The sequence below is a fragment of the Chlorocebus sabaeus genome, chromosome 6 (assembly GCF_047675955.1).
Source record: "Chlorocebus sabaeus isolate Y175 chromosome 6, mChlSab1.0.hap1, whole genome shotgun sequence".
Taxonomy (NCBI): domain Eukaryota; kingdom Metazoa; phylum Chordata; class Mammalia; order Primates; family Cercopithecidae; genus Chlorocebus; species Chlorocebus sabaeus.
The window spans coordinates 62,415,827-62,428,186 of NC_132909.1; the positions used below are offsets into that span (position 1 = coordinate 62,415,827).

The 12,360-nt window shown below is 48.0% G+C and overlaps 1 protein-coding gene across 1 annotated transcript; it reads left to right on the forward strand.

The window, feature by feature from the left end:
- The first annotated feature begins 2,677 nt into the window (after positions 1–2,677).
- Positions 2,678–12,133, forward strand: LOC140711783 (uncharacterized). Its single transcript, XM_073015762.1, has 4 exons — positions 2,678–2,699; positions 3,580–4,292; positions 7,541–7,578; positions 9,821–12,133. Exons 1-4 carry the CDS (start codon positions 2,678–2,680, stop codon positions 9,984–9,986), a joined length of 939 nt encoding a protein of 312 aa, XP_072871863.1. The 3' UTR covers positions 9,987–12,133.
- The last annotated feature ends 227 nt before the right edge of the window (positions 12,134–12,360 follow it).

Consider the following 12,360-nt stretch of genomic DNA (forward strand, 5'->3'; position numbering starts at 1 on the left):
GTATTTCTGAAAGGAGAAATGCATGCATGTGCAATTGACTTTCTTGCTCCTTCATGGGTCCAATGTACAAAAAAATGGCAGTGTTAGCATGATCCCAGGGTGGAGTTTTCAGCCCTCTGACATTAAAAGGTGAAGCAGAGGATATGAAAATTCGCTCTGTGCATCCTGTGTACGCTGTCCAGAACCTCTCCATCATGGGTGGTCTCTTATCAGGCAAGAGAGGAGAGGCAGCTTCAGGAAGTTGGTTGAAATCAGTGGTGGAGTCTTTTGAAAGGCTTGTTTCCGTTAAAGCCTTAGGGAAGAAAGCCTCATCATGGTTAGCAAAGGAGGGGGTACAACGAGGTGTATCTGACCCCTGTCATCCCATCCTGCCCAACTTGTAATAGGGGAGGAAAAAGAATTTTCTCTCTACCTTTACGGAATTCTAAGATGGGATCCTTTGTAAATCCGAGAACTCAGTTTTGAGTTCAGCCAAGAGTGGGTCTGTTCAGTCATTTGGGAGCTTAGGATTTCATTTTCATTTATCAGTGCTAATGGGAATGAGTAGGCTGTCTTCCTGGCAGCTGAATTTGAAAGAAACTCCTTGGATGGGGTTAATGGCAGCTGTATTTTCTGGGAGCTCTGCTATAATTAGACAAAGTAAGTTCTGGTAAGATTTCTTTCTTTATCTTCGGTATCTCAAATGTTTTCATTTAAATAATCTTTATAACAACTCTTTTTTTTTTTTTTTTTGAGACAGAGTCTTGCTCTGTTGCCCAGGCTGGAGTGCAGTGGCATGATCTTGGCTCACTGCACGCTCCACCTCCCAGGTTTATGCCATTCTCCTGCCTCCGCCTCCTGAGTAGCTGGGACTACAGGTGCTCGCCACCACACCCAGCTAATTTTTTTTGTATTTTTTTTTTTTTAGTAGAGACGAGGTTTCACCACATTAGCCAGTATGGTCTAGATCTCCTGACCTCGTGATCCACCTGCCTTGGCCTCCCAAAGTGCTGGGATTACAGGCATGAGCCACCGTGCCCGGTCCCTATGACAACTCTTGATGTCTGAGTGGGTTCCCACACAGTCATCTGTTATAAGACTTTCTGATTCCTTTTTTTCCTTTGGTCATTATGAATAGGGCTTCTGTACGTAATTGCATGGTAGCTTTTGTTTGGAAATAATGGCAAAGTAGCTGTCAAAATACTTATGAATGTGATTTTTGGATTGTAAGGTGAGACTTGTTTAACTTTGGGAAAAACTGCCCAACTTGTAATAGAGGAGGAAAAATAATTTTCTCTCTACCTTTATGGAATTCTTAGATGGGACCCTCTGTAACAAATTACAGATTAAAATGAGAAAAAAGTAGACAAGTTTAAAAACATGTATACCTTATGGATACATGGGAGCTACTCAGGGAAAAATGAGTAAATCCCCAGCAGGTGGCTTTCAATGAAGTGTAAATGCTATCTTCAACTTAAAGAAAGAAGATTTGAGGCTCAGTAGTGGGGAGGTAACAAGCAAAAGCACAGTAGACAAGGGTAAGTTTTCTTATACAGACTTAACTTCATGCGTTCTCTGTTGGTAAGACTCTTTAGTGATTTAGTCATCCTTCTCTTCTTGGTTGGTGCCGAGAGAGAGAGAGAGAGAGAGAGAGAGAGAGAGAGAGAGAGAGAGGAGAGATCTTTTAAATGGGGATTTCTTTTATAGATGTAAATTTTCCTTACACAAGGGTAACTTCTACTCTGTTTGCAGAACTTCCTTTTTTAGCATTTTTTCAAAGTAATCAGCTCAGAATAATACTTATGCCAAACGACATATTTTGGGGTGGCATATTCTGGTTTCCTACCATCATATTTTGGGGTGGCATATTCTGGTGTTACACATTGTCTTCCACCAGCAATGAAAAGAGTTCTTGTTTTTCCTCCAGCAACTTGTCATTTTTTTTTTTTTTTTTTTTTTTTTTGAGGCGGAGTCTCGCTCTGTCGCCCAGGCGGGAGTGCAGTGGCCAGATCTCAGCTCACTGCAAGCTCCGCCTCCCGGGTTTACGCCATTCTCCTGCCTCAGCCTCCGGAGTAGCTGGGACTACAGGCACCCGCCACCTCGCCCGGCTAGTTTTTTGTATTTTTTAGTAGAGACGGGGTTTCACCGTGTTAGCCAGGATGGTCTCGATCTCCTGACCTCGTGATCCGCCCGTCTCGGCCTCCCAAAGTGCTGGGATTACAGGCTTGAGCCACCGCGCCCGGCCAACTTGTCATTTTTTTAGAGTTTAGCAGTTCTAATAGATATAGACCAGCTGTGCTATCTCATTGTGGTTTTCAGTTCTGTAGTACGTTGAGCATCTTTTTGTATGTTTACTTGCCATCCGTAGATCGTCTTTGGTGAGGTGTCTGTTCAGAACTGTGTGCATTTTTAATTGAGATGCTTAACTTATTGTTTAGTTTCAAGAATTTTGAATATAGATTCTCAGATCTGTATTTTGCCAATTTTTTTTCAATATGTGGCTTGTCTTTTTGTTCCCTTAACAAGGTCTTTTACAGAGTATAAACTGTAAATATTAAGAAATCCACATTGTCATTTCTTCTGCATGTATCAACCTTGTGTGTCATTTGTTAAAATTCATGACCAAACCCAAAGGCACATAGCTTTTCTTCCATAGTTTCTTCTAGAAATTGTATAGTTTTGCATTTTTAGTGTAAGGATGATTTTGAGTGATTATTTGTGTAAGTTGTAAAGTTTTCATCTACATGCATATCATTTCCTATGGTTTCCAACAATCGTTCCCTCACTATTTTTGGGAAAGACACAGGGTAGTGGGCTCTGTTAGAGCAGATAGATGGCTAGACATGAAGAGGAGGGGGAGCTCCTGAAAAAGGGAAAGTCTGGGAAGGCTCACCTGGAGGGACCACGAAAAATTCACATTTAGTGGCATCTGTAATGCTGGAGCGGATGGGCACTTGTGAATTGCGGGTAGGAGGGAGAAGAGGTACCTATGCAGAAAGAAACACCCTAGAAATCCTCATAAGATGCCCCAGTCATCATTCACTCTGCAGTAATAATATCACAATATTGCTAGCTACATGCTGATAAGGACAAAGGGGACATTCTTCAAAGAAACCTGGCACCATAAGTACAGATTAGGGCAGAGAAGCACATTGAAAAGAGATAGACGCAGTAGGTCCAAATGTGACCGCCGTCAGCCTGCCTGGGATGGCGGGAAGGAGCCCGGTGCCAGAGTGGATTCGGATGGATCACCACACACGTGCCTCATCCAGCACTGAGGAGGTCCCACAAGCCTAAGTGGGGCAGGTCGGGGACCTAAGGCAGGTGGCGCGCCGTCACTATACTGCGAGCAAGAGGGCCCTGCAGTGCCCCAGCGCCAGCAGGGGGCGCTGGCCACCACTGTAAGAAAGAGGGCCCTGCAGTTGCTCTAGACGCCAGCAGGTGGCGCAGTGGCACAGCACCGTGAGCAAGGGGGCCCTGTAGTGCGCAGCTGCAAGCAGAGGGCACCCGAGCCCGGCTTTTCAGATTACTGATGTTTCCCCCTCTCTGCGCCGCTCCTCGGGCTCCGTGCGTCCGTCCGCCTCCACCGCGCCCCCTCAGGCCCACGCAGCGTGCGTCTCCGCGCCTGTGCCGCCACCCCCCCGCCCCGCAACGCACGGGCGTGCTACACTGCGCCTGGGCCCGCCTGCGACTCTGCACCTGCGCCGGCCTGCGCCGCGCCGGCGTGTGTCTCTGCGCCTGCGACACTGGGCCTGCGCCGCGCCCGCGCGCCACTCTGCGCTTGCAACTCTGCGCCTGCGCCGCCCCCTCCGGCGCGCGACTGTGTGCCTCCGCCGCGCCGGCCTGTGACTCTGGGTCTGTGCCGCGCCGGCGCGCGACTCTGCGCCTGCGCCAGTCTGCGACTATGCGCCTGCGACTCTGCGCTGGCCTGCGTCGCGCCCGCCTGCGACTCTGCGCCTGCGCCGGCCTGCGCCGCGCCGGCCCGCGACTCTTCTCCTGCGACTCTGCGCCTGCCCCGGCCTGCGCCGCGCCGGCCCGCGACTCTGCGCCTGCGCCGTCCTGCTCCGCGCCAGCCCGCGACTCTGGGCCGGCGCCGCGCCGGCGTGCGACTCTGCCCCGCCCCGGCCTCCGACTCTGCGCCTGCGTCGCGCTGGCCTGCGACTCTGGGCCTGCGCCGGTCTGTGCCTCTGCGAGGGCGGAGTTGTATTGTCTTCATCGCAGACTCAGAAAGCATCACGAGGGCGGAACTGTGTTCTCCTTTGCGCAGACCTGGGGGGTACCGCGAAGGGGGAGCAGCGTTCTCCTCAGCGCAGGTCAGCACGTGGGGTGCACCGCGAGGGCGGGGCTGCATTCTGCTCAGCACAGACCCGGGGTACACCGCGAAGGCGGAGCAGCGTTCTCCTCAGCCTCGCTTTGGGGCAACGCGGGGCCCCATCCACGGCGAATAAAATCCTGTTTGTAGCCTTGAGTAATGAAGGTCAGAGACTAGTTAGAATGGTTCAGTGTGGAAAACGGGAAACCAAAAGCCGCTCTGAATCTTGCGCACCGACGTTCTCCCCACCCAGGGCTAGGCGGCCTCAGTGCGAGGTCCACACCGTGGCCCGGAACACAAATGCAGCATAGGCAGACATGACACCCCAAATACGACACCCGCAGTGCTCACGTAACAAGTACCTGTAATGCTAATGCACTGCCTCAATAGAAAAGTTAATACAAGAGCTGCATTTCCCACGCTGCCCTGGAGTGCTAAGACAGCGATCATAATAACACTGACATAGTCAGTGCGAACGTAGCAATAGGGTTAGGGTTAGGGTTAGAGTTAGGGGTTGGAGATAGGGGTTATGGTTTAGGGCTAGAGCTAGAGTTTTAGGGTTAGGGTTTTAGGGTTATGGTTCGGGTTCGGGTTAGGGGTTCGGGCTAGGGCTAGGGGGTTAGGGTTAGGGGTTCGGGTTAGTGTTAGGGTTAGGGCTAGGGCTAGGGGGTTAGGGTTAGGGTTAGGGTTTTAGGGTTAGGGCTAGGGGTAGGGTTAGGGGTAGGGGTAGGATTAGGGATTAGGGTTAGGGGTCGGGGTTAGGGTTAGGGTTAGAGTTAGAGTTAAGTGTTAGGATTAGGGTTAGGGTTACGGTTCGGTTTCGGGTTCGGGTTAGGGTTACAGGGTTAGGGTTAAGGGTTTAGGGTTAGTTTTAGGGTTAGGGTTAGGGGTTAGGGTTATCGTTGGGTTAGGGTTAGAGTTAGGGGTTATGGTTTAGGGTGAGGGTCAGGGTCAGGGATTAAGGTTAGGGTTTAGGGGTTAGGGTTAGGGTCTGGGTTAGGGGTTAGGGGTTATGGTCAGGGTTATGGTGAGGGTCAGGGGTTAGGTTTAGGGTTTAGGGTTTGGTTTAGGGGTTAGGGTTAGGGTTCGGGTTTATTAGGGTTAGGGGTTTGGGTTAGGGTTAGGGTTTTAGGGTTAGAGTTAGGGTTAGAGTTTGTGTTGGGGTTTAGGTTATGGTTAGCGTCAGGGTTATGGTTAGTGTTAGGGGTGGACAGGGCTTCATCCCTCAGCTTACCTAAGACAAATACCTATATGATTTCTTCTTCTGCCCTGTGTAAAATGCAGCTTCAATGAGCCACACTAAGGTATAAGTCACTATTCCTCTACCCCTACTCACAAGTCAATTGTGTATTCACCGAAAGGCATATGAAAGTCTCAAAACAATGCAATATTTTGTCTCTTGTCCACCTATATGCTGGAAGGCCCCCACCTTTGTGTTTTCCTGCCTTTCCAGATGGAACTGTTTCTTCGAAAAACAAACAAACAAAATGTGGTTTTGAGACATTTGGATGTGGGAGTTCTTGCAGGCCAGATGTCCTACCCTTGCCTGAGACGGCGGTGGGGCCACCAAGGAGATGGTGGCCCTCATGCTGCCCCAGTCTCACTCCTACAGGCTCACCCCCAATCTGGCCCACGATGCAATGCGACTACAGAGAAGTGGAACATACTCACTTTAGGTACTGCTGATACTCATGCGCATTCTTCCCATGAACAGAATTCTTCCCATTGACCAACTGCAGCGTAATGAGGAACCGGATCAGGCTGAGCACAGGGGACAGTAGTCTGATACTAAAAACAGATGAAAGTAAATTCAAACGTGAGGAATGTTGGTATTTTCCACCGTCATCAGGAAAAAGATGTTTCACCTTATCAACATCCTTAAGTCCCAACTTCTCAAAAAATAATTTTCCTAATCCTCAGAGCCCAATGCCTGCTTCCAGCCCCCAGGCCCGTGGGTGGCGGGAGTGCCCAGTGTAGCCCTTGCTCCTGGCCCATCCTGCACGACCGCATTCCTTGCTCATCAGTCATCCTCTGAGACTCTCAGACATCTGACGGTCTATGTCAGGGCTGCCAGGGGCTCTGCACACTCACGGAGCACCAGGCAGGCCCAGTCTGCGCCCAGCAGCCCCCCTGCGCCCTGCCCTCTGACTTCTAGGGAGGGACTCTCACTAGAGGAAAACAAATGGCCTCAATACGAAAGCAGGCTCAATGCCACCAGATTAAAGAAATCCCAACTAAAGTAAGATCTTATTTTTCCCATGAAACTAGTTGAGACATTTAAAAATATTCTGGTTTTGGAGAGTGGTAATAAGAGAATGACCTTGTCTTATAAACTGCTGGTAAGAGTGTAAATTGAGTAGCACCCTTCTGGAGGAGAATCCAGTGATATCTATTTAAAGCTTTAAAAACACAGATACCACTCAACCCAAAAGTTCTAGAAATGTATCCAAAATGGCCATTTCTTAAGGATGTAGCACATTCTAAAATATACACTGTAAGTGAAGGAACCATAATGCTGTTAATCTGCAATTAAGTTAATCTATTGTTATATTTTAAATCCAAATCCAGTTAATCCGCTGTTATACTTTAAATCCAAATATTCATTTAGGTAGATAGAACCCATATTTCCATAGGCCAAATTACAAACACTATTTAAAATAGTATGTACTATAACTTTCTATGAAAATCAGCATGGGGAGTCCTCACAGTCCTCAGATAACATCATCTCATTCAACACCGTTTCATCACAACATCAGTGAGAAAAGAAATTGATACACCGTGAGGGCCACGGTTTGTGTGGAGAAGCACGTTCTGCATGGGTTTTCTCCCATCCCCCAGTTTCCTCCCACATCCCAGAGCCGTGCACATTAGGTGAACTGGCGCATCTCCATGGTCCCAGAGTGAGTGTGGGTGTGTGACTGGCCCTGCGAAGGAACCACGTCCTGTCCAGGGTGGGTCCTGCCTTGTACCCGGAGCTGCCGGGATAGGCTCCAGCCACCCACAACTCTGAACTGGAATGAACAGGTTGGAAAATAAATGAATGAATGAATGAATGAATGAATACAAATTATAAGAACTTGTAAAGCCTACCATCATCATACAAGTGCTCGACAGTGCGTGTCGGTACAAAAGTGCTCAGTGACCCACACATTTGTTCCTGTTGGTGCTGGAGCTGTGGGTGGGGGGAAGGGGGTGGGCCTGGGGAGGTCTCGCTCTGCAAACATTTACTGCCTCATTTAACCACCACAGGACTGCCGGACTGCCGTCACTCACTGCCTCGCCAAACAGTGAGTAGTTCTCACTAGTTTTTATTCATCTTTCTTAAATGTCCATAGAGCTCATATGTGCCTCAATGCTTAACACTTTAATTGTTTTGGGTCTTTCTTTAGAAGTTTGGCAATATTTTTATGACCAGAAACATGCTGTGGGAACTTAACTTTTGTTTCCACCGTGCAAGGAAGATAAATCTCAGTACCCCAAACTCACTAAGCCAAAGGGAAAAGTCAAGCTGGGAACTGCCTCAGGCAAACCTGCCTCCCATTTTATTCCTATATAAGGTGGCTACAAGAGAAAAAAGCTACATACAGACCTCCCTCACAGTTTGTCCACAAGGAAATGCCTCGTGGGCCTCAAGATCTCTATCCGGAAAGACTTCTGCTCAGTTTCACCCTGGCAATGCAGTTGCCAGCTGATCTTCCCAGGGGTGGGACAGGACGTCATCCCTCAGCTCACCTGAGGCAAATACCTATATGATTGCTTCCTCTGCCCTGTGTAAAATGCAGCTTCACTGAGCCACACTAAGGTGTAAGTCAGTATTCCTCTACCCCCACTCACAAGTCAATTGTGTATTCACCGAAAGGCCTATAAAAGACTCAAAACAATGCAATCGTTTGTCTCTTGTCCACCTATAACCTGGAAGGCCCCCACCTTTGTGTTTTCCTGCCTTTCCAGATGGAACCAATGTACACCTTACACCTACTGACTGATGTCTTATGTTTCCTTAAAATGTATAAAAATGTATAAAAGCAAGCTGCGCCCCAAGTACCTGGGGCACATGCTGTCAGGACCTCCTGAGGCTGTCACAGCACGTCCTTAACCCTGGGAAAGTAAACTTTCTAAACGGATTGAGACTTGTCTCAGATATGTTGGGTTCATACTATCAGTTGTGAACTCCAAGTATATCAACACCTGTCGATGGGTTAAGTGAGGGGCCTACTGTGTGTGTCTTCAGTGGGGACTGGAACTGCATCTGTGACAACTTCCTGCCCCACAGAGCCCCTCCAAAACAGGAAAGTGAGCGCACACCTACTCCACATACGCAGGTAGTTCTGCCGCTGGCGAGACCGCAGCATCCCCTCCACCCAGTGCCTGTGTCTCAGCTCCGAGGCAATGGTGACCTGGCCAGACACGTGGTGACACTGCTTGCCGATGCTTTGGAGCACAACCAGCACTTCCAGCACAATCCTGGGGCAGAAGAGTGTGCTGCAGAGCTCATGGAGCAGCTGGGGCCACCTGCAAAGACAGCCAGACTTGGAGCAGGCATTGTGATCCTCACCTGTATCTCACTCTCCTTCTGTGCCTGCAAGGCTGTGGCTTTCTGGGAGCCAGGGCTAGCTGCATATCACTGGTGGGTCTGCAGGGACAACTGTGACATGCGGCAAGTGTTAATTAAATACACTGAATTGTGGCAAACAGAATGTGACATTCACAGCCTCATCAGATGTGCCATGCTTGCACAGAGATTGTCAAAACTGATCTCATAATTCCTCTTGGAGTAGTAACAGTGGGATTCTAAGACTACTTTATAAAATCTAAAACATAGAAAATGTCTAAGTTTGCTATGCCAATCTGCAGAATCAATGTTTCAACAGTTGTCAGGATGTCCTGGAACTTACGTCTCAGTAGGAAGATGATCCAAGTCCTTTAAAACACAATGATTCTCAGGCACATGTTGATACAGGTCATCCGTCATTTTTGTAATTAAAGAGTGGCTGGCATTTGTTTCAGAATTATCTTCTAATCTGAAAAATAGAAAATATTTAAAGATACATGACAATTAAAATGCCCACATTAGTGCCCATGCACAATAATGGTTAATGGTTCACTGAGCAGCAACCTGACTGTGAATCTTAGTTTCCCCAAATATAAAATGTAAAAAGCCACCATCACGGGACAGTGGAGAAAGAAACGATGCCCCATGCCAAAAGCAAAGTCCAATGATGACTGATGACGAGACGATGAACCACCTGCGTATTCCTCCTGCTGAACAAGTATGTCTGCTGTTGTCTACGATTCTAGAATGCATGCCTCCATCCCCACTTCTCTCCTGAGCTTCAGACCCATCTTTCTTTCTGCCTACTCAGTAGTTCTCATGGACGCCATTGTCTACCCACAAAACCTGCCCCTCGTTCCATGTTCAGTCTCCACCAGGGCCCCAGGCCAGCTGGAAGATCGCATTCAGCATCACTTGCAGCTCCTCACAGCCACCAAGGCCCAGAAATTCCTCCTTCCCTTTTTATCTTCCAACAGCCTCGCTAAAGAAGAAATGCTGCTGAAACTAACAGTACCAGACAAGCTTGATGTCAGCCAGGTCCCAGGATGCCACGTACCTGACTGCTTTCCAAGTGAGTTCTTCGGGGAAAGGCAGCAGAGCCCAAACCCTGATACTCTCCTCAAAGCTCAGCACCTGGGATGAAATGTTTTATTGACTTTGTAGATTTCACGGTAACTTCCTAGAAAATCTGTTTTTAGATTGTTATGGATGTTACATCACTCTCTAGAAAATATGTGTCTATAAAATTATTACAAATTCTAAACATTTTAAAACCAGAGGGCGGATGTCAGTTCTTCAGTACAGATAGGGGAAGGCTGGGGAAACTACCAGAGGATTGGTAGGGAGTGAACGTCTGGGGTGGCTATGACCATATCCACAGGTTCTTTCGACACCTGCCATTGAGAGGGAGGACCCCACCAAGTCTGCACGAGCTCTGGTGACTGGCCTGGAACCAGCAGAACACAGCAGGTGTGAAGATGCTGCACGTTATGAAAAGCCATGTCAGAGGCGCAGGTGCCTCTCCAGTTCAGGCCGCGCTCGGGGTGCAGCTGCTGTCACCTTGAGACTGTCCCTGCAGGACCCCCATGAGGCCTCTGGCCAACTTCCAGTCTTCTCAGACGCGACACCCACGAAGCCCTGGGGGACCACTGCCGTCCACACCCAGGCCAGGCCACAGGACAGATCCCTCGGCAGATGCTCCCCATTTCTAACCCACTAGCACATGAGCAAGTCAAACGGTGGCTGCTGACACCACGGAGCGTGAGTGGTCTCAACAGCAGGAATAACCGAAGCCCAGGATGCAAAGCTGCCTGAATACCTGTGAGATGCCAGGAGGGGGACAGGAAGTGGTAAGGACCCAAATAACCACCGTGGGGCGCAGGAGAGGATGGTCTGGAGCCTCAGCAGCTCTGGTTGGAAGACAAAGGCTGCCTTCTTGAAGCTCCTCTTCCTTCCTAAATCTTCCCTCCTCCCTACCTGCCCACCTCTACCTTCCTAAGGGCTTGCACTTGGAAAGCACAGCAATCCCCACTGGTAAAGCTGGTCTGCGGCGCCAACGGGTAATGGCATCCGACCAGTGCAGCCCGATGCTCTGCCTCCAAGCCACACCTCCAGGAGGCTGTTTTCCCAACTTCACTGCTGATAACCCCCTTCTGACAGTATTTTCCTGAAGGCATTCAAAAGGAGGCCTCCGACTTCTCAAGGCACCATTTCTTTAAAGCGCCTTTGCAAATCTCTGCTGACCCGCTGTGTGTTGATTTTACAGCTTCCTTTTACAGGTAGTCTCATTTATGAATTTTCACCTGCACAACTGTCACGATGCTTATATTCTTGGGGACTGTCTTTTTCATCCCCTTGCACTACCCTTGTATCCTCCCGTATGTAGAATAAAACACCTTTGCTGATTGCCAAATTGGAACTTCCTGGCAGAAATGCTTAAAAAATTGTTTGTTTCAGTAAGTTAGCAAAAGCTAGTCCGTGTAGGAGAAGAAAAACTAACATTACTCACCACTGACAAATAAAAACTGCTCCCAGCTCTGCTTTACTGCCTACAGCAATAAAAGCCTGCCAGGGGATTCAGCAAAAACACTTCCCAGTGCTCATCCATTTAACACTAAAAACCTCAGTGCCATCAGCACTGCATTACTTTCAACAGCGAGACACGGAACTTGAGGCTCAGAAGACTGAGCAACCAGGCCAGGGCCACAGCAAGCACCACGCTGGCTAGAAAGCTGGATCTGCCCAACTCAAAGTCTGACTCAGCAGGCAAACTGCACCCTTCCAGCATCTCTGCAAAAGACAGATGGTTTCAGAGACGTACACACCCCTCCCAGCACCCTGCATTCGGCATACCTGTTTTTTAGGCTGAAAAACCGGATGGCAGCGAGAATTATAGCCTTCTTCAAGACTAATCAACAATTCTACTGCTGCTTTTTCCTAGTTTAGAGAAAACAGTGGCTACTATCATGTTTGGGTAGACTTAGTTTTCTTCTATTGAACTGTAGGCCAGTTAGAGTCCCCATTTCTCATTATCTTTCTTCAAACAATTTTTTGCAGCTAGAAAAGCAAACGCTTCACTAAAATAGGTTTCACATGGCAAGGAAATCACAGCCAATAAAATGATTTTAAATGGAGGCCATTAACAATAATCACAAATGCCACACCCACCCTCTGTGCACAAAACTGGAGATGAGTAAGAAAAAAAGGATTCCAAACAATTGGAAATTTAACTAGGAAATAGTTACTTAAACACTAAAAAACAATACAACCAAAAAAAAAAAAACACATAATCATTTAATTGCTAAGCACATACATATTTTTACAAGCATAAAAATTACATCATTTGAAGCTGATTTAACCACATAACTTAAAAATCCAAGTCAGTCAACTGAAACCTATGAGAAACAAAGTCAGTGAATTGATAGTTGACAAATTAAAAAATCTGTAACTACCTACAATTCTTTTTTCTTTTCTTTTTTCTTTTTTTTTTTTTTGAGACACAGTCTTACACTTTTTG